Source organism: Caloenas nicobarica, chromosome 11 (assembly GCF_036013445.1).
Source record: "Caloenas nicobarica isolate bCalNic1 chromosome 11, bCalNic1.hap1, whole genome shotgun sequence".
NCBI lineage: Eukaryota > Metazoa > Chordata > Aves > Columbiformes > Columbidae > Caloenas > Caloenas nicobarica.
Genome location: NC_088255.1, coordinates 21,069,810 through 21,091,952, shown reverse-complemented (window position 1 = coordinate 21,091,952; position 22,143 = coordinate 21,069,810). Strand labels below are relative to the sequence as shown.

At 51.5% G+C, this 22,143-nt stretch overlaps 1 protein-coding gene across 2 annotated transcripts in view; it reads left to right on the top strand.

Annotated features, from left to right (window-relative positions):
• Positions 1-22,143, top strand: part of NCKIPSD (NCK interacting protein with SH3 domain) — a 44,271-nt gene that overhangs the window by 4,963 nt on the left and 17,165 nt on the right. For both annotated transcript variants that reach the window (XR_010606793.1, XM_065642507.1), the window contains exons 2-5: positions 10,515-10,627; positions 11,335-11,536; positions 15,766-15,853; positions 17,918-18,534. Coding sequence is in view for 1 of the 2 variants with exons in the window: in XM_065642507.1 (XP_065498579.1) it covers positions 10,515-10,627; positions 11,335-11,536; positions 15,766-15,853; positions 17,918-18,534 (1,020 nt within the window). In the remaining variant the exon portion in view is untranslated. The remainder of the gene's footprint in view (positions 1-10,514; positions 10,628-11,334; positions 11,537-15,765; positions 15,854-17,917; positions 18,535-22,143) is intronic.

Below are 22,143 nucleotides of genomic sequence, written 5' to 3'. Positions count from 1 at the left end.
AGTCAGGGGAATTATAACCATTTCTAATTTCTGTAGCTAAAGACTTGACATTTTAGCCAGACGTTCTGCAATCTTGCACAGTTTAGAATGATTAGAATAGAAATACGCTAGTGGTATTTAGCCTATGCTTTTGCTTAGTTGTGAAGATATCTTGTTCTCGCTTTGATTAAAAATGATTAGGCTTTTTGATATCAAATAAAGTTTGCCTTTGTGACCTGGATGCCCGTGTATGAGCGATGTTGGAGGTGGCGGCACTGTGGGGTGCTTGGGTGGTCCCGGTGGGTTTGCTTTGGGCTGGGAACATTAATCCCGTTTTGGAGTTGAACAACGTGAAGGGTGTCACGGTCAGAAGCACAGGGAGGTGTCTGAGGGCAGCACCGAGCGGTGTGAGCCCGTTCCCCCGGCTCGGGCTGCCTGTCACGCTCACAAGATGTGATTTTGGGAGGGTGTCTGTCCGTCCCGTCTCTGCTACTTCGTCCCTCGTTCCTGCTCCAGCTGGGCTGAGTTGTGTGAAAACGGACTGCGAGGTGTTGGGCTGTGTGCCTGCGATCTGGAAATGCCACCGTAGGCTGATATTTTAGTTTGTTCAGCTGCTCAAGAGGTTTAATTTAAAATAAAATCAAGCTGTCGGGCTAAGCGTGCTAGATAATTCCAGGCTGTGGGTTGTTTCTTGCAAAATCACTGGTTCCAAGTTCAGATTAGATCTCTTCTGAGTAATAGCTATTAATTATTTCTTGTAATTTTTTTTCTAGTACAAGTGGAGACAGTGCCTTGTAGTATGGAAACCTGAGGGCAGACCGCAGCTCCAAACCTTCTATTATATTGAATAAAAACAAAGGGATGAGGGAGAAGAGGACGCAAGAGCTGCAAAAATAGACACTCACCCACAAGGACGAGGGCATCACCTGGAAGCTGGGGTGATGTCTTGATAAAAAAAGTCTTGAATGCTTGTCCCTGGGGTTTGTCCCTGGGGCGACACCTCCAGAGCTGCTGGGGGGTTTGGGGTGTCACCCACCCCCCTGTTCCTGCCCCAGCTCCGCTGAGCTCAGCCCTGGAGCTGCGTCCTCCTCCTCTGGGGTGGGAAGAAAGCCGGGATGGACCATGCAGGGGATGTTCAGCTGCTCACGTGTGGGTCCCTCACGCCAAGAAAGCCCTTGAGGTGCTGGGGCGAGTTCAGAGAAGGGAACGGAGCTGGTGAGGGGCTGGAGCACAAGTGTGATGGGAGCGGCTGAGGGAGCTGGGGGTTCAGCTGGAGAGCAGGAGCTGAGGGGAGACCTTCTGATCTCTGACCTGCCTGAAAGGAGCTTGGAGCCAGGGGGGGTCGGGCTCTGCTCCCCAGGAACAAGCGCCAGGACCAGAGGAAACGGCCTCAAGTTGCGCCAGGGGAGGTTGAGGTTGGATCTGGGGAACAATTTCTTCCCCAAAGGGCTGTGGGGCATTGGAACAGGCTGCCCAGGGCAGTGCTGGAGTCACCATCCCTGGAGGGGTTGGACAGACGGACATGAGGTTCTCAGGGACACGGGGCAGTGCCAGGGCTGGGTTATGGTTGGACTCAATCATCCTGAGGGTCTCTTCCAACCAAAATGATTCTATAATTCTAAGCGGTGGGCAGGTTTTCGGGTGGAGGACTCTGTCAGTGGAGCCCCGCGCGGTGTCTGTGCCGTGGAGGTTGTACCAAGAGCTGGGGCAGCTCCTGTGCAAACCAGACGGCTGCCCGAAGAGATCGTGTTGAAGCTCTGCACCGAGCAGACAGATGCAAACCCCCCTGGCTTCTCAGTCTGCTGTGGTGACAATTCTTTTTTGAGTAAACTCAGTGAATTCAGTGGTTTTCCAGGCTGCTTGGAGATAGCCTTTTTCTCTCACCCCCGAGGAAAGGATGTGTTTGCAGGAGGACGCGCCATGGTTTGAACATTGTGAGGTACCATGGTTTGAACATCACGTGTGCTGTGACCAGGTCATAAATCACACCCAAGACAGGGACAGGCCACAAGGCAGGTCCATGGTTCCCTTCCCTCTGTACCCAGCCTTGGCTGTCCCTGAGGAATATGTGGGGAGAAGCTCAAGTATCAGAGAAACCCACGTTTTTCAGCATGTAAAAAGAATAATTTCTTGAAAACCCAGTACCTCAAGTAAGAAAGATGATCATAAAAATTCATTACTTAATGCAGAAGCTTAGGGATTTCCCTGAGCCTGACCCAATCAGTGTTTATAGCTGAAGACTTTTTCCATTTGACATAAAAAAACCAGCATCCCTTGAAGCACTGGCTTCTAAGTAATGAAGTTTTTGTCTGCCCCAGAATCCCGCTTATTGCCTTACACTGAAAAATGCATCCCTTTAATTTGTTTTTGTGAATTGATTTCACGTGTCTGTCTTCCACTAACTTGATGACAAGACAGCAGCAGCATTGAAATAAATCTGCAGTTGTTGTCAAGGGGCATGTACAGTATGATTGTTTACATCGGAGAAGGAAAGAAACCTCTCCATCATGCAGTTTTGGGAATCATCATCTTATCTGTGGCCTTGGGTTCTCTTTAAAGTGTTGCCCAGTTGGCATCTGAGACTTTGACATTCACGAACACATGTGAACTGTCTGTATTCTTGAGCTCTCCTTCAGAAGCTTAAGATCTCAAGAGGAGACCAAACTCTGGTCAACTTTTAAACACTATTAATGGGTGAGAAAACAAATCTTCCAGGAAAAGCACAGTTGCAGTGTTTGGTTCTTGGGTGGTCCTCCACATCCGAAGGGTCACACAAGCGACTCGTAGCTGGGCCGTAGGAAGCTGTGAGCAGCAAAGAGTGATTGGCCGTGGCCTGGGGGGGTTTAGAAGTGGGGAAGGACAGACGCAACCTGGGCTGTGCAAACCACCCAGCTTGAGGGTTCTGTGGCCCCTTGGTTGCTGTCAGGCAGCTTTCTCTGCCCCGTGGTGGCCTTGTGCACCGAAGGCTTCCTGCTCCGGACCCTCTGTGCCACCAGCGGGGTCCTGGCCACCTCCTGTCCTGCAGGATTTGTCCCTCTGGAGATGAACTGGGAAGATTTCTCGAAATACAGCCATTTGCTCTCTCACTGACACCGCTGAGCAGGGTGGATGCTGACACGGGTGGAAAGGCAAACGTGAGAAATCGATGCTGTGGTGGGGCTCGTGAGCTGGGTGAAAGTTTCGCACATGAGAAGAGAACAGTCTAACAAACGCACTTTTTTTTTTTTTTTGTTCGCAGCCTGAGGAAGCGAGGAAAACAGGATTATGGCTGTTTTGCTGCCTGTAGCACAATGTCCTAAGGGGACATTCCCCTCCTGTTCTCATTTTTTGGTGTTTCTGGGGCGCCTGTGCCGCTCTAAGCTGCGAGAGGAGATGGGATTATAACGGGCAGCCAGAGCCGGCAGCTATTTTTCCCCTGCAGATAGTGTGGGACACTAATGAATTGCTTTTCTTCCGTGACCCACCTCTTACTTCCTCACAGGTGAAATGTCAGCAAATCCAGCTGAACCCCTTAATCTTTTTTTAAGTTGAAAAAAGCCCACTAAACAAACCCCTGGATTTGTTCTTGGACTGAATCTGGAGATAACAGTAAGTTAGCCTCATTCCTCTGATAAACGTAGCTAAACTTGCAATTCTCAAGGTCCTTTTGTAGGTCAGTGGAAACTGTCTAAGTTTTGCAGCCCAGAAAAGTCGTGTGGTGTCTGCTCCCACCGTCTGCCACTCAAAAACCGACTCGGGAGGCTGCAGGGTCTTTAGTTCACAATTTTCTGGATATTTTTTTGGCTTGTGCTCTGCCTTTATGATCCAATACGTAATGGTTGTAGTTGTAAGACATCGCTGCAGATCTCAGTGGTATCTTCATTTCTTTTTGGGCATGAGTTAGCATTAGCTTGATCATTGTCCCAATAAGGCTCGATGGTGCTGACTCCCTGAATTTTTAAGTGTCTGGGTGCCGATTGCTTCAGCAGAAGCACCCACTTTACCAGGAATAAATGTGCTTGCGGGAGCAGCTCTCGGTTAACAAGCACTTTGGCATATTTGGGTATTTTATCTATGGCCAATTAGCATCCTCTGCCTCTTGACAGGAGTATTTCAGCCCCTCTCCTACCCCTCCCTTGCCGCCCTGCACCTGCACCCTCAACAGTCTTTAAATGGCTTTGCCATAATTAGCCAGCACAGTGAACTTCATGCAATTTTTGTGTATGGTGCTAATAAGCCAAAAGTATGAATAGCATCCCGTGTTTGATAGTGCTACCACGAACGTGCTGAGATATGTATAATAGCTACCAAAACTCCATGGTAGGGGAGCAAGGGAGATGCCTGTTTTCTTTCAGAAAACGTTCCGTCTTTTGTTAGCTTTACACCTGAAAGCAAAGGAGCATTTGAGGGTTATCTTTCACCAGGAGCCCAGCTGTCGTACTTGTTTAAATCCCTCAATGAGTGTTTTGCGCCCAGGTTGAAGTCGTGAAGGCTGCTGGCAGCTGGAGGGTGGCTCTGGGGCTGGACGCGCCGTTCTGCTCTGGTGGGAGGTTGGTTTGGGATTCCCGTGTTGGGAAGTACCTGCCCTGCAGCGTTGGTCGTGTCTGATGTCGGCTTGGCAATGGGGTGCCAGAAGGATGCTGAAGGGGTGACCCCAAGAGGGGCAGCGCTGGGGGCTGTTCCTGGGCCTGGCTGAGCCAGAGGAGTCCCCGGGAGTAGTCAGAATTAAGGCAGCAGAGAACAGCAAGATACTTAAGTATGTGTTGACTGCTTTAATTTAAATACTTCTGTCTCCGCATTTATCATCCTGGCGTGTTTTGGCTCGAGAGACGTGTTCTGGTTACATGTTCTGGTTACTGGAGGCCGCAGAATTGCCAGGGAAAGGAATCGGTGGCGGATCCTGATGGTCGTGGCCGGTACCCAGGGTCTGAGCGTGGCTGGGAGACCAGGACGAAGCGTTTCCACCCCGGGCAGCACCGGCGTGCTGGTGGGCTGAGGTGTTTTGTTGTTCCTTAGCAGGTTTCCGCACCCTTCACTCTGACTCCAGGGCTGCCTGGGACACAAATCAGTTGAAATTTAGTTGCTGTGCATCCCTCTGCTGCCGTCAGGGTTCGGTTTATTCCAAATGCCACTTGCCACCTGTACTGTTCCTAGTTAGTACATTTCTTTTTTTGTTGTTGTTTTTTTTTTTTCTTCAGGAACTCTGGCTTTTGCTTTAGCACAATTTGCACAACTTAAGCCCTTTCCCCGTCTCTCGTTTCTCTCCATTTCCCGTTTTTGCAGGCTGCCCGCTCCAGCGGCTGCTGGCAGCACACAGCAGAAAAACACCGAGCTCTTAGAAACCCACCGTCGTGTGTCAGCGGGAATTCCAGCTCTGTTTCTGGGCTGCCTCTTTGTCGGGAGAGCTCAGCCATGTCTTTGTTTGCTCGCTAGCGAGTCAGAGATGCTGCAGGTTTGTTTGGAGCTTTTCTCATCTTATTCGCTCGGTAACCGGGACAGTTGCCCGTTGTTTCACTTGCTTTTTTTGTCACACTTTTTAAAGTGCCGCAAGGCACAATATCTTCATGCCGACAAGAAGTTAATATATATATCTCTTAGCTAACAGCCTTGGGACTAAAAATTTCTGATTGGGGCTGCAGAAAGGGGAAGAGAAAGGAACTGAATTTCCCGTAGCGATGCAAAGAACGGGACTCGGCCCAGTTGTCTGAGCTGTGCGGTTCAGAAGGGGGAACCCATATCTGGTCCATCGCTCTGCCACGGACAAAGGCTGGCTGTTTTTTGTAAATTGCTGCCTCGATCATTTAAATCCGGAAGGAATACAGTGTGCAGACAGACAGGCAGTGACTGGGGACGAGTGGCGTGTGACCTGAGCGGTGGCGTTCGTCTCCGATTTGAGTAACAAAGAACCAGCCTGTGCCTGTGTACACCAGCAGGATAAATATCCTGATTTCAGTAGCGTTCCGCATCAGTGCAGCTGCGTGAAAATGGAGCTGTCACTGGAGACAAAACTTTGTCAGTCTTTTATTGCGAGAGCCGGAGCAATGACACGAGGGTGACAACCGGCAGCACTGCCCGGGCACCCCTATGGCTGCGAGAGCTGCCGCTGGAATGAGGGCACCGATTCCTGCACGTGCGGGAGCGCAAATGCCTTTGATCGCTAAAAACTGGGGAGGCAGGAGGAAAAAAAAAAAAAAAGTCACGTTTTCTCGGCTCAGCCCCCTGCGGAGGCGAAGAAAAGCTTGCGGTGCATTAATGGGCCACTTTCACGAATGTGGGAGTCTCGCACGCGCGGGGCGGCTCAGCCTGTCTGCGCCACCGCAGCCGTCAGCCTGCTGGTGGAGAAAATGCTTTTCTGAAAGGTATGATTATTCTAGACTGTTGAGCAAGTTCTTCTGTGTGAGTGCGTTTAAACAACGCCGGCGGTACACGTGGAAGGACTCCAAACGAAGAGGGAGGGGGTGACATTTCCGATAGCCTCGGGAGAACAGGAGAGGAGCTCATGCAGCCAGGACGCCCGCAGCGTTTTCACAAACACTGGGATCTCTCATCGGCCCATATGTGGGAAAGCAGAGATGTGCAACTCGTCCTGTGCACATGTGCTTTTTTTGGGGAGGCTGCTCCTGGGGAGGGACGCTGGGAGTGATGCGAGCGCGGGGACAAACGCAGCCCTGGTCGTGCGTGGCTGTGACTTGTGTTGGCTGCACTGAGGTACCCGCAGGACATCCTGGAAGGATGCTGCTTAAAAGCCTGGCTTTGGTCCTGGGAAAGACATTCTCTGCAAAATGATCCGAGGCTGGAACAGCTCTGCTGGGAGGACAGGCTGAGAGAGTTGGGGTGTTCAGCCTGGAGAAGAAAAGCTCTGGGGAGACCTTATTGCGCCTTTCAGTGCTTAAAAGGGGCCGATAAGAAAGATGGGGACAGACTTTTCAGCAGGGCCTGTTGAGATAGGACAAGGGGTGATGGTTTTAAACTAAAGGAGGGAGATTCAGGCCGGACATGAGGGAGAAATTGTTGGCCCTGAGGGTGGTGAGAGCCTGTCCCAGGTTGTCCAGAGAGGTGGTGGCTGAACCATCCCTGGAGACATCCCAGGCCAGGCTGGACGGGGCTCTGAGCAACCTGAGCTGGTGCAGATGTCCCTGCTCATGGCAGGGGGGGCACTGGGGGAGCTGGGAAGGGCCCTGCAACCCCAACTGTTCTGTGATTCTCTATGATTCTCTGCCTGCCGTGGGAGCAGGGACGTGCAGAGCGCCCCAGGGCAGCGCTGAGGTTCTGGCTTTGCCCCCCGTCATACAGGGAGCCCCCCCGCAAACAGGGGCAGGAGGAAATTGGCAGCAGGCTCTGGGGAAACTCTTTGTTTGCTCGTGTTATTAGCAAGGAGAGAGGAAGTAATGATTTATTGATGCTTCTGCGATTCTCCTGTGCTGGGCTATAAAGGCAGAAATTCAGTTTCCTGGCTGATACTCGTGGCTCTGACGCAGCTGTAACTCGCCCGCAGGGCGCCGGTGCTGCCCCGAGACTCTGATGCGGTGCCCATCAATCGTCTGGTCCGTGATCATCAGGGGTCACTGCGCTGCCCCTTCCTCCGTGTAGCCAGCCTGGTCTGCACAGGCTGTTTATATAGCCTGGCATTTCTCTGGTGCAGCATTTTATTTGATTAAACCAGCGATATCTGATAGGAGGGATGGTGGCCGCTCCTTTCTGGGGTGAGGCGCCACCTCAATGTGGGTCAATACCTCAACAAAATACCCCTCTGTTTTCACGGTATGTTGGGCAGAGGGCGACGTGTCCTATCGATGCCTCTTGTCCACACCTGGTAGCTGTGGACCCCACGCAACCGAGGAGACACCCTGGCCCTCACCCCGTAAGGGTGGGCACGCATGGCCGGCACCTTCCACCACCACCATGGAGTCATACAACAGTTTGGGTTGAAGGGACCTTCGAAGTTCCCCCAGTGCCACCCCTGCCATGAGCAGGGACATCTGCACCAGCTCAGGTATGACTATAGCGCAGGGGACCCCCAGTGCGGGATGTCCTGCAAACCCCAAATGCGAGGCAGCCCCTGTGCCAAAGACCCAGAGCTCAGCTGAGCAAGGGAGGAGGAGGCGCTTTACGAGCAGCATCAATAACGTCACAAAGTGCAAGTGGCATGTTAATGCTGCTATTTTATTCCAGCCCTTTTGGCAGGGCCCTGTTACTAGAGGAGACAAAGGAAAGAGCGCGGCAGCTAAAAGCCGGTTGTCACAGCGCTGCTGCGTTAGTGTGCAAATGTGATGTTTTATTAGAGAAGCAGCTCCCCGTCCATAACAAATGGCATCACACAGCAAGCAGCAGCTCCAGCCTGTGGATTCCTGGGGACTGGGGGTGATGTCAGAGAATCACAGAATCGTTTTGGTTGGAAAAGCCCCTCAAGATCATCAAGTCCAACCATTCCCCCACCCCTGGCACTGCCCCATGTCCTGAGAACCTCATGTCCATCTGTCCAACCCGTCCAGGGATGGTGACTCCAGCACTGCCCTGGGCAGCCTGGTCCAATGCCCCACAGCCCTTTCCAGGAAGAAAGCAGCAGCGTGTCATAAGGAAACAAGACGTATTCTCTGAAATAACTCACCTTTCCTTCCAGCACTCGTTTAACTGTGTTCAAATGAGCTTTGCTCCATTTCCTTCCTTAGATCTGGAGTGAGAGGTGTTAATGCCACCGAGGCCATATGGAGCTGCTTGGAGCCTTCATCCCAAAGTTGGGTTCTGAGTGTTGGTTTTGTCCTTCATCTGATACTTTTAATAAATTTGGTAGATACATTTTAACACACACGGTTTTCTTCTTGAAGTTCTTCCCAGTTGCTTTCTTCCCTATCTCTGTTTGTTGGGAAAACAAACCCACAAAAAAACCTCCTAAATTTTTCTTTTTCAAAGGTGTTGCAGCAGGGGCATCTCATCCCCACCTTGTTTGGAGGTCGTGGTCGTTTGTTGGGGTTTTTTTGGGTTTTGTTTTTTCCCCACAGTCTGCAGTTGCTGTTAATTCACATTTGGTTTAGTAATTAATCAGGACATAAATAATACATAGCATGTTATCAGAAAACTGCATGCCAGTGCTATACGGGCAGGCACTTTCCGCCCTGATGGGGAGGGTTTGCCTTCTGCTGCTCTGCAGCCCCCGAAGGCCAATTAAGGTGCATCTCTGATGAGATTCCAGCCGCTCCTTGGCTGGATAAATGGTTGCTCTAATGCAGGGAGGGGGCAAAGGAAGCCAAGATGAAGGGGGGTTAGTGTTCAAACAGCTGCAGCGAGTGCTGGAGTCCAAACGTCTCCTTCCTCTCCTCCTCCTTTCTTCCTCCTCCTGCTCACCCGGGCCGGGGCTGCCGGTACCGAATGGATGGTGCTGGTACCAAATGAATGGTGCAGGAACCAGGTGGATGGTGCTGAAACCAAATGGATGGTGCTGGTACCGAATGAATGGTGTAGGAACCAGATGGATGGTGCTGAAACCAAATGGATGGTGCTGGTACCGAATTAACGGTTTAGGAACCAGATGGATGGTGCTGGTACCAAATGAATGGTGCAGGAACCAGGTGGATGGTGCTGGAACCAAATGGATGGTGCTGGTACCGAATGAATGGTGTAGGAACCAGATGGATGGTGCTGGAACCAGCTACAGGAGACCTGCAGGTCTGCTGGACCCAGGGCAAGGACTCAGTAGCATCTCCTTTGCCTTCAACCTTATTCCCATAAAGGTCTTTTCTTGTGAAGGCATGTCAACTGCTGACAAACAAAGCCTTGGAGAACGTCCCAGCTGTGGAAACCTGCTTTACCTTCCCATGCCCCTTCGCCACAGCTCTCCCAGCCTGCCGTGTAACCCCGGGGAATGGCATCTTTGGTATTTCTTGCTTCAAAGCTGGTGTTTATTTCAGCTGCAGTGAAGAGTGCTAAACTGGCCGGCAGGAGAAATAAATGTTGCTATGACAGTTTGGGTGGAAATTTGGAAAAGGCACTTCGAGTTGCAAAACAAGTATAAAAACCATCAAGAAAAAAACGAGCAAAAATGCGAACCTAGAGGCAGCGGACCCTGAAGGGCACCGGATTTTGAGTAGGTCTGTGGCGTTCAGAGCTGTGTGTCTGCTCCACAGCTGGGCAGCGAGAGCAGAAATAATTGAGCTCGGGATAAGCTGGGCTTTGCAGTGGGATCTCACCAGCTCCCTGCAGCCGGCTGAATATTCAAGGCTGCTGCATGGTCCTGGAGCTCTGCCCCTGCTCTTCTAGAGCGATCACTGGATTTCGGTGCTTGTAACAGGGACTTTCTTTTCCGACCATAAACCCTGAGCAGGCGGACTCAGTTTGAAGCAGGGCTTCAAGTATGTTTCCTCTGGAAGAAGGAAGGAGGGAAAAGTGAGATGGTGCTGAGGTGGGTTCTGGCTCTGGGAGCTGGTTCTTGGCCCTTTGGCTGGTTCAGCGCCTGCTCTGGGGGTTCTGTGGTCTCTCCTGCCTTAAGCTCCGGTGCAAAAGAACCGCAGCTGAAGCAGCACAGTAACGTACAGGATTTCTTTTGTGTTTTTTGTTTTCAGGTGCTGGAGCAAGATGTGGTTCTACAGTCTATTGACCGTGCCATTGAGGCTGTGCACAACGCGGCCATGAAGAACGGGGGAAAGTACAACCTGGAGCAGAGAGATGTCCTCCAGTAAGTGCAGAACCTGATGCTCGGGTCTCTTCTGTTCTTGAGGGTCAAGTTGAACGTCATTGATTGGAGTCCCTGTGCTGCAAAGCCCGTTGGAGCTGGTGGCCGATGCTGCTTCTCCTGTCAACTGTGTCCAGCAAAGCGGTGCTTCCATCTCCCCTCACCACCCCTGTGCATGTGAAGAGGAGCAAACTCTCAGCTGCACTGTAGGCTTAGAGGAGAAATCCCAAACTTTTTCAGATGTATTTTCTCCTCTCTACCAGCCAGGAATTGTAGAGGTTGTTGGCATGTGGCACAAGGTCCTTAATTTGTTCTCGAGTAATTGCTTGTGAGGAGAAAATTCTTTTTTTTTCTCTGACACCTCACACTCTGCACTGGAGCACGCTGGTTTAATCTCAGCTGAACAGTGATTCTAAAGTGCAGGCAATTTCTGAAGCTTGCAATGCAATATGTTGCTCTCCCCTGAGGAAGAGGCATTTTTCTCCAGCAAACTGATGAATAAATCATGGACTCTTGCAAAGCTTCTTCCTTCCTCCCCCAGAAGTGCTTCCTTAGTTGTTAATGAAACTGTAGTTGGTGTTCAGAGTAATATAACCCATTCTGGTATATATAGCCCAAATGCAATAAATCGTTGAAATACATCATGTAAATGTTGCAGCATGGTCGCTCCCTTCAGCTTTGCTGTTCCTGACGCTGCCGTCCCGTTTCAGAAAGCTGATCCATCACCGCAAGGAGACCGTGTCCCGCAAGGGTCACTCCCCCACGCCGCAGGGGACGGTGATGACACAGTCCTCCAGCGACCACCACCTGGACGTGGCGCGGCAGCCCAACGGCGTGTGCCGGACCGGCTACGAGCGGCACCACAGCCTGCCCAACACCGAGTTCGAGGAGGAGGATGAAGGTCTCTACCAGGTAACAGCAGCTTAACACTTTCTAGGTTCCTCCTTTGCTGGTGTGACGTCGCTTGTCCTGGTCAATAAAATGCCTTTGCAGCTGAAGGCACAAATCAAGCACTTGTGCTGCTCACCTGGGATTACCGTGATGTAAGTTCGTGCTGTCTCTAAGAAATCTAGAACCAGTGCTCTGCCATTTACATTTGTGTTGATTTTGGGGATCCTTGAGGGTCTGTGGTTTTGTGGAGATAGGTGAGATCCACTCTAGATTGCATGACTGTCTCTTGACAACTTTCTCAAAGAGCTGCAAGCTCCCCAGAGGATACTTTCAGAACCAGTTTTGACGTGAGCAGCAGAACCCGCCCCGAGTGCTCAGTGCCACTTTGTTTCCCCCTTGTTAAATCCGCACAAGGTCTTTGGTCCTTAAGCATTTATCTGCTGTGGCTGTCTATGTGTACTGCTCAAAATATAAAAACAACAACAACACACAAAGATCCTGCTTTGTCTGAATGTTCCATGTCATGATGAATTAGAAGTAAATTGCAGGAAGTATGATTTAGAGCGAATTTCTTTTATCTTGGTGACGCACAGTTCCAAGGTTACTGCACAGCACCAGGACGGTGCCGCGGTTGTTGGGACGAGCGATGCGGCCGATCGCGCTGTGCAGGCAGAGCCGGGTGTTAGGGCTGAAGGCTCCATGCAAGGATGAGCACGGAGATTTTTTTTTTTCCTCCTGCAGATAACCTGTGCACTGTAGTTTTTCTTCATCTCCCTGGAATAAGCGTTTATGAGCTACTCAAACGCTGTCACTCCTAGCAGATGAGGCGTGTTTTACACTTGAAGAATTGCGAGTCTGCAGAGATGAGCGGTTGCTCTGGCTCACGCAGAACATGGCAGTCCCTCCAAACCCCATTTTTCTCTTGGTGTTTGTTTTCTGGGCAGCCAGAGCAGCTCCATTCTCAAGCCTGTGCATTATGGGCAAAGCCAATGCAGTATCTTACAGCCCGTTCGCCGTGCTGATTCCCGTCTTTATCTGGTCTGCGGTTTAGTCGCTCGCCAGATTCCTTGGCTACAAGGACCTGTTTCTGGCTGAGTGGCACTGAGGATGCAGTTGAAGGGCTCCCAGCGTTGCCCTGTGCTCAAAGGGCTCCTTGAGATTTTAACAGCTCGACTGGGGGATTTCCTGTGTGCTTTGAAAATACGAAATGCAGGAAGCAGCGTTGCCTTCTGCCACGGGTCATGCAGCTGCCTAAGAGGAGACCTCCTGAAATCTAAACTTTCTCGCCAGCTCCAGAGAAGCAGAGGTCTTGGGATGTGCTTTTCATTGCTTTGGATTTTCTAGCATGCTCAGCGTTTGCATCTGGAAACTTATGCAAAAATTTGAAGTGCAAATCTCCTGTCGGTGGCTTTGCTTCCCAGAGGCTGAGCTGGCTGAAGGACTCTATAGCTGCACCTGTGGTGAGCCTCTTGTCAGCTCCACCGTCGTTAGCGGGAGCTGGGACAGTCACGTACCAGCTGCCAAGCGAGGAGGTTGGGCTCTCAGAGAGTTTTTAGTCGGTGCGTGGCATCTGGGAACACTCCGTGGGCTTGTGATGCTCGGCTGCAGGAGCTGGTGCTGTGGACCAGCGTCTCTTGGCAGAGCTGGCTGAGAGGAGGTGGTGGGCGAGGGATTGTTGGTTTGGTTTGTTTGGGGTTGTTTTTTTCGTTTGTTTAAAGGCTCCTACTCCACTAGCACAATTCCCAGGAGCTGGGGTTGAAGGAGGGACGATGGTCTGTGCCTCCCCCAGGAGGAGTGGGAGGGTTGTGGTTGAGTCAGCTCTTGTCTCCAGCAGCGCTGGGAGCAGAGCCGCTGCCAGCAGTCCCTGCAAAACGGGAAGCACACGTGTAAAATCTGTGGGTTTGGGAAATTCACAGCCCCCTTGTAGACGCTTGGGGAAAGGAAGGTTTTTAACACATGTAGGTGCTTCTCTCTGAACCCTTGACAAGGTCCCTCCTTCCCATGGACAGGAGGGATCAGAGCTGCAAGGGTTCCTGCACCATCACCTTCCCCACGGCAGCTGGAGGATGTTTTTCTCCCCTTTCCTCCCTTTCTCTTGGGGGTTTTGATGCTGCACATCCCCCTCTTGGCGCCGTGGGGCGGAGGGAGGGGACATCCATCAGTTGTCCCTCGTGGCTCAGGACCGTGCGGCAGCTCTCAGCTCGAGGAAATTCACGCGATGCCTCATGTCTAAACGAGGCTGGCAGGGGCAGGGCTCTGAGCTAATATCAGCCGTGCATCTATTAATTTAAACCCTAGTCTGTAATAGCTGTGTTAAACTTGCACCGTACATTTGGAAGGGCCAGTGAAGCCATGGAAATACTCCCAAATGCCAACCCGAGCTGTGTCCAAACCACATCACGCTGGTGCTGAGCTCTGAGCGCGTCTGGCTGCTGAATCCCGCTGCGTCGCTGATCGTGGCCGTGCCGAGCGGCTCCGACTTGTGCCGCTATCTCCACCGTTCTGCGGAGAGGACTCTGCTTTTAGCACCACTGAGCTTTCCGGATTTGGGACCAGCCTTCCAGCCATGCAATGCAGAGACCCCTCCTGAGCTGTTTGGCCTCTCTCAGCTGTGCATTCTCTCTTTTTGGACTGACACAGGTCATTTTTTGAAGCCGTGTGCAAGTATCACGTAGCGTTTTACCCAGAGAACAATGTGGGAGGGATTGACAAGAGCAGCAGAGCTCAGGCTGGGAGGCTGCAGCAGGATCTCCTGCTAATCCACCAGCTAAAGGCGCTTGTAAGGGAGCGACTTGTTATGTGACACAGTAAAAGGCTGGATGTGTTGGGTGGGAGGAAAGGACTGAGAGATCCTTTTTCAAAGCCTTGGTAAGCTGTGCAAACTGCTGCGTCTTCACTCGTCTGGGGAGCACTGTAGTGTCAGCTTTTGGCATCGAGTCTTGGACATTTGAGGTGGCTCCTGAAGGTGTCTTATTCCCAGGAATAGCTTTGCTTCCATTTCAGAGGAAGTTTCTACCCTTCCTGGATCCAGGGAAGAAAAAGAAAAGCACATTTTTTTCATTCTCCTTGTTCTGAGCCATTTAAAATAGAGACCTTTCAGAGGCGTGTTTCAGGTTTGCGTTGCAGGGACTGACAGTGCTGCTGGTGTTACAGGGCAGGTCACAGAGAAACTTCTTTTCCGGGGCTAAAGAAACCTGGGCAACTGGCACCATGTGATGGTCTGGATGTCACTATGGCAGGTAGATTCCAGCTGGCTTCAACCTGGGCTACCTGAGATGTTCTGGCCATCATCTCCGTTCCCATCCCGCGCTGCCCTGGGCGGTTTTGCTGCAGGCAGTGATTGCAATATTCCATAAAAATAAGAATGTGTTTTGGGCAGCAGGCGCTGAACCGCGCAAGTCCTAAGAGTCTCCTGGCTGTGGGATGTGAGGATTTTGAGTATTGATGCAATGTGCTCCCGCCCAGCTTGCGTTCAGCGGTGTCTCGCCAATCAGAGGTTAACCCTGTGGTAACACTGCACTGGTGTAAGCGATGCCAGATCACAGTGTCTGGATCCAACGGGAAAAGACAAGTAAAGGAATCCGGGTCTGCAGCTCGTACACTGCTGGCTCGGCGTTGCTGGTGGAGGAGACTTGCAGGAGAGATCCCAGATGTTGAGAGTTAATGCAACTCCTTGGCAAAAGCTTTTGCCAGCGGGTCTTGCTATAGTGTAGGATTGCACAGAGGGTCTAGCCCGATTTTCTCCCTCCCTGCATGAGTGGAAATAGCTCTGAAAGCATGGAAAAGGCATCTATGTGTCTCCAGTCCTTGGCTTTGTCTTTCTGCATGGGTATTTGTAGCTGATGTAATGGATCTCTCCAGAAGAGTGTCTAAATACGGGCTCTGTTTGCAGCCTCTGTGGAGCTGTTGAGAGCAATGTGGAGTCACGGCGAGTGTGTGGGCTCGCGTTTGGAATAAAGGAGGAGTAAATGCTTGACAGGTCTACACGATGTGTGTGCTGAGTGCAGCCAAACACGGCAATTAAACAAGGGCTGCTTTGCCTGTTGCAGGGAGGGGATGAAGCAGGCGTGAGTCCTGCTTTGTTCTTCGAGGAAGCTGCCTATTAATATCTGTCCTCCTGAGAAAATTTCCCCAAATAATGAGAGAGATGTAAGGACAAATCTACACACGCACATGAGAAAGAAGGTTTCATAACAGAAAATGTCTTTATTGTCAACCTCCTTTGATTGCTCTGAAACCTTTCCTTACAGATCCCGCCACAGCCCCGGCGTGCAGCTCCCATCACCCCCCCACCTCCAGAGAAACGCAAGAACGCGCAGATCGCCGGTCCCGTTAAAAGTAAGGACAGACCGCTCTCCAGATCTTGGGCACAAAACGGACACTGGGTGATACAACAGTGATGGTGCCTGGATGCTTTTGCTTTGTGCTTAGGAGGACATCCTTATATATATCTTGAATTTATATAGGTATTAATGCTAACGATTGTGGGCTGGTGGCCAGTGCTCCTTCATGCTCTCTCTGATTTCAGTTTGTTGGGTTTTTTTAACGCCCTCTATGTGTCCAGTTTTGGGCCCCTCATGCCAAGAAAGCCCTTGAGGTGCTGGAGCGAGTTGAGAGAAGGGAACGGAGCTGGTGAGGGGCTGGAGCACAAGTGTGATGGGAGCGGCTGAGGGAGCTGGGGGTTCAGCTGGAGAACAGGAGCTGAGGGGAGACCTTCTGATCTCTGACCTGCCTGGAAGGAGCTTGGAGCCAGGGGGGGTCGGGCTCTGCTCCCCAGGAACAAGCGCCAGGACCAGAGGAAACGGCCTCAAGTTGCGCCAGGGGAGGTTGAGGTTGGATCTGGGGAACAACTTGTTCCCCAAAGGGCTGTGGGGCATTGGAACAGGCTGCCCAGGGCAGTGCTGGAGTCACCATCCCTGGAGGGGTTGGACAGACGGACATGAGGTTCTCAGGGACATGGGGCAGTGCCAGGGCTGGGGGAATGGTTGGACTTGATGATCTTGAGGGTCTCTTCTGACCAAAGTGATTCTGTGATTCTCTGATCCAGGAGGGTCTGGGCACCTGGGGATGGCTGCCAGGTACAGTGTCCTCCTGTTCCTCCATCGTTGGTGGCCCTTGGGAAACATCGTGCTTTCCAAGGAGCAAATTCCCTGCCTGCTTGTGTGGCTGATCTGGCCAGCACACAACCTTGGCGATTTACTCCCACAGACACCATGGCCATCTCGCAGTGAGGCAGAGGTGTTCCCTGCCCCTCGGAGCAGGACCACGGGCTGAAGGCAGGAGCTTCTCCATCTTCAGCACGGTTCTCTGGCAGAGGCAGCGGCCGCCCTGCTGAGCTGCTGTCAGCTCGCCCAAGCGCTCTCCCGCGCTGTGATGGTCACAGCACCGAGTGGCGGATGGAGTCGTTGGAGGGTTCCCAGAACCACCACGGCAGGAGGGGTTGGAGTTGCCTGCAGAGCTGCAGCAAAGGTGTCTGATGTGTCTGTCCCACAGCCCTTGCTCTGGTGTGGGGGACGCTGCCTCTCAGCGGGGCACATTCCTCCCCAACATCAGCTGCTCTCCTGATGCTCTAGATGAAGGTAAACAAGTGTTTGCCCAAGTCACTGTTTCCATAGTCAGGGAAGGACTTGCATACATTTCTGCTTCCTCGAAACAAATGGATAAGCTTTACCAAAATTATATAGTACATCAGGTTAAAGGGGAGAGAAATCTCAACATCTCTTTGCTCGTAGTGGATCTTTTTCCTTGGGAGGTTGGACAGCAACCACCACTGGAGCTAGGCAGAACGAGAGGAGGGGGAGAAATACAGCAGAGCGAATAACCTGGAGGCTTGTGGAAGTGGTGGATGCTCGCGGGGCTCCAGGGCTGGAGATCAAATGTTGGGGAGTCCCGCAAGGGAGAGATGGGAGCTGGTGTCAGCCAAACGTTTCCTTCCCCGCAGGGCTGACCATGGCATGGCCTCTGAGGTTCCTGCAAGAGGGAGCTGCAGGCCGGCGTGTGAAGCCTTCGGTGTCTTGCAATTCTCAGATGCCATAATTCCAAAGTGAGGGCTTACATCCTGAACGCAGAAAAAGAACCCTCCTTTAAACCAGGAAGGAAAGACTTTTCTGTCCCTTAGTCCTGTCTCTCCCTCCCTTCCCCTGCGTAAGACACTGAGCCCTTTGAAGGGTATTCATCTCAATAGAGCAGTTTTCCCGTTTCTAAAGAGGTGATTGTGTGGGAATGCTCCAGAGAGAACTGGTGTAATTTTGCTTTGAGATAAGTAAGACAGGAAGAGGAGTTAAACTGCTCTGGTGGCATGCACAATGAGCCTTTTAATGGACTGTGCTGTAGCAATTTGGTTTTTTTCTCTTTTTTCCCTTTGATGCTGTTGCTAAGGCATTTTTAATTGTTCCCTTTCAGACGCTGTTGAAATCATCCCTGGGTCAGCTTCTAGTGCCTCCTCCATAAGCACGACGTCCCTGGACACCTTGTACACCGCTTCTTCTGCGTCAGAGACCGCTCTCCCCACGGCCACCTCCAGCCCTGCCAACACGCCTCCCCCTGTCCCCAGCCGCAGCGTCCACACCACCATCACACGCAATTTGGACGCCGGTTCCCGCTACGGGACTTCCCCAAAGGACGGGGCCAGCAAATCGCCCCAGAGCAAGAGGGCTGCCCCGGCACCCCCGGCTGAAGGGAGGACCCAGAGGTCCCACACTGTGGATGGGGAGAAGGCTTCTCAGGTGAAGAAAGCTGCCCCGGCCACCCCTGCAAGCCTGGACGCTTTCAGCTCCCTCTGCCTGGAGGAGAAGAAGGCAGCCGTGGTGGAGCCGGTGCAACCAGAACCCAGTGGGCTGGTGGCATCCGTGCCCAAGACAATAGGTGCCGAACTGATCGAGCTGGTGCGCAGGAACACCCACCTCAGCTACGAGCTGTCCCGCGTGGCCATCGGCGTGGTCATCGGCCACATCCAGAGCTCCGTTCCAGCAACCAGCGGCATCATGGAGCAGATTCTCATCTCGGTGGTGGAGAGTAAGGTAATGCTTGGGGAGCTGCTGCAAACCACCTCCCGGCATTGGGCAGATGGTGTTACGAGCTCCATGAGCTCTCTTAACATTTGAGATGAGAGCTGAGATAGAATCACACAATCATTTTGGTTGGAAAAGCCCCTCAAGATCACTGAGTCCAATCATAACCCACCCCTGGCACTGCCCCATGTCCCTGAGAACCTCATCTCTGTCTGTTCAGGGATGGTGACTCCAGCACTGCCCTGGGCAGCCTGTTCCAATGCCTGACAGCCCTTTCCAGGAAGAATTTTTTTGTAATATCCAAGATCTTAAACAGAAGGAGAGATGCTTGATGGGCTAGACATCTAGCCAAGGGAACCAGGGCTTTAAACCAGCTCTGAGCACTGTTAGCAGGGAAGTGGCAAACAGAGGAGTTTATTCTCCAAATGAGCTGCAGATGTAGGGCAGAACCTTGAGTTTGGAGCTGAGGGTGGGGGGTGGAACCAGCTGAGAAGGCCCATGGTTCTGGGGAGCACTGGTGGGCTCTGGTGGAGGGGTGAGTGTTCTGGGTGACGCTGCGGTTTGGGTGGAGGGCGATGAGATGGATGGCAGCGATCTGAACCACAGGAGCACAGCAGGTGGGAGGTGACAACCTTCCAGGTCCCAGGGGCAGCGCTGGGGACAGCGCAGCGGTGGGAAGGGATGTGGCGGGACTTGGAGTGTCCTGAGGAAGCTCTGACAGGAGGTGTTGAAAGCTTATGGAGAACCGCTGTGGCAGCATAGAATCGGAGAAATAAATGAACGGTGCCTTTTTGAAGAGGTATTTTCGGTTATGAATGTGACAAACAGAGGCTGAGGAAAATTAAGCTTTTGCGATAAGTGCTTCTTTATAGAAACCTTTTATAAACTAACGCATTGTATAAACTTGTTTTCCTCTACGGTGCTGCACGTCCTCTGTAGACTCAGTGTGCCTATGCATGCTGTAAATCCCCAGGGATTCTTGTCTCTTTTGACAATGGAGCACCCAAAACTTTTCATATATCTGACCTGGTCTTTTATCAAAGTGAAGAAAACTAGTTTTCCGTCAATGCGAACCTCAGCCCTGCTTTTTTTGAAAAAAAACACGGAAGAGTAATTTTTCAGCCACTCGAAGAAGAGCATTATCTTGAGCTTGTTCGAAATAAACCTTATGCCAAAACAGTTGTCTATTCCTCCTTGTTCTGCTGCAGACACGCAAGGAGAGAAACAAAAGGCTGATTCTTGCAGCAGTCATTGAAAAAGCAAAGTGCACCTGGGCAGCTTCAGTTGGAGGGATAATAAATTGCCGCTCCCACTTGCTGAATACAGCCCCGAGGAGAACATTTCATATAAGCATCTAAGATTGGAGTTCCTTCGCTAATGGCAGGATGATAATGAACTGTTCAGAGGCACTGGAATACGGAAAACTAATGGCATTCAAATTTTAGATCAGATCGTAATCTGGTTAACTGTCTGCGCTGAACAGAGGGTCCTAGAAGCAATCATCACGTCTCAGTTTGTGGCCATAACCCAACGGTTAATTGCTTCCCACTTCAGTAACAAAACCGTGTTGATGGGCGATCGAGATTCAGCACAAAAATTTTGCTGTTCAAAGCAAATGTTCTGGCTCCAACTCGCATGCTAAGAAGTTCAGGTTTCTGTTATTTGGACCTTGGATGAGCTTTGTGTATTATTTTTATCTTTAATACCTGTTCTCGAGATACAATAAGCTTAATTCCACAGAAGCGAGTGCCAGGTTTCTGCAGGGGGGATTTGCAAACCCCAATTTCACGGCCACCACTGCAGACCAGCAGTGGAAAAGATGGGAAGAAATTCCGGTGCTGGTGCAGGGGCGAGTATGGATCTACCCATAATTGATGTGGTTTCTGTCATCTAGGACATCCACAGGACTTAAAGGTGGCTGGTACAGTCTGGAGACCTGTCCCAGCCTGTGACACTCGGTACCGACCCTGAGCGGTGTTCAGGACAGTCTGGGTGGGCTCACACGGTGCTCGGGTGTAAACGTTGCATTTGCAGTGGTTGTTTTTCCTGAGTGTCCCACGCAGAAGATGTGGCTGTGTGGATACGTCGGTGCCCGGTCCCAGACGAGGTTGTTCACCTGGTGCAGAAGGACCAGCTCTAACAACCGAAAGGACAGTCACACGTCGCCATGGGGTGGCTGCACCGCCGTAGCTTCACTGGTGTAGTTTACTGGTACAAATTATCATAGCTGATTTTGTGGTGTTCATTATTCCAAACTGTTCCGTGATCTCAGGGGTTTCTGTGTGGAATTGTTGCTGAGTCGTCAGTTCTAGGTCAAGGGCTGCTTTTTCATTAATTCGTAGCTTCTGAAATCCCTTTACGCCCCAGCCCACACAAATACGTGGTCAGTCCTTCTTTTGTATATTTTTCAAGGTTTTCCTTCCACCCTCTAGAACAGCATGAGAGATCAGCTTTGATTTGAAGTTTGGTTTACCCATAGCAGATAGCGTACCCGCTTCAACCTTTTGTATCACGTTCCTTAGTTACTTATATCCTTTCTATTTTCTATTCCAGTCCTAATTTGAAGTCAGATCACTGGTTCACTAGATCAATTCCAGAATCCATTACCTCGCTGCTATCCCCAGTGCCTTCTGAGGGTTGAAATGCGGTGGCACTTCCCTCTTATTTACCTTCGCCGCCGCCGGGGAGTCTGCCCAGGAACGTGTTTTTGAGAGAACAGAAGCCTCTTCTGCTGGGACACCTCGTGCTCCTGCTTTTCAAGAGCTGACATAAGGCTGTGCTGGGGGAACAGCAAAGACCAGGAGGCTGCCGAGGTGCTCACACCTTAGGAAAAATGCCTCAGAGGTACCGAACTGCTTGGAGAAGCCTCATCTGCAGGAGCAAACGTGCTGAGTTGGCTTCCCCGGGTCAGGATTTGACCTGGCCGTGGAAATGTCCCCCCTTCTTGTCCTTGAACCAGTTCCTGACGAGTGACGTGGTGACTGGGCAGGATGTGCAAAGGGTCTGTTGAGATAGGACAAGGGGTGATGGTTTTAAACTGAAGGAGGGAGATTCAGGCTGGACAGGAGGAAGAAATTGTTGCCCCTGAGGGTGGTGAGAGCCTGTCCCAGGTTGGCCAGAGAGGTGGTGGCTGAACCATCCCTGGAGACATCCCAGGCCAGGCTGGACGGGGCTCTGAGCAACCTGAGCTGGTGCAGATGTCCCTGCTCATGGCAGGGGGGGCCTGGGGGAGCTGGGGAGGGCCCTGCAACCCAAACCGTTCTGTGATTCTAAACCTCTTGTCGAAGGCATCGCTGCAGTGACCGTCTGAACCAGAGCTGGCTTTTGTGGGAGCTCGTTTGAAATTTGGACGTAACTAAAGATAACGTAGATGCCACCTGATTATTTCCAAGCATCTAGAGAATCGCTGAGATTAGTGTGTATCGGTGATATGTGATTGCCTTCAGCTCTGCTGAATTATCTCCTGTCTGAGGGGAGGGGGTAGTACTGTAGATGTCTTGTCTTGGGAGGCTGATTTGAGAATTTATTAAGCAGAGTGTGAGGTGAGCAAAATTGCCTAATGCACAAGCTAGCTACACCTTGGGAGGGAGCACTTAGAAATCACTTATCTGCTTTTTA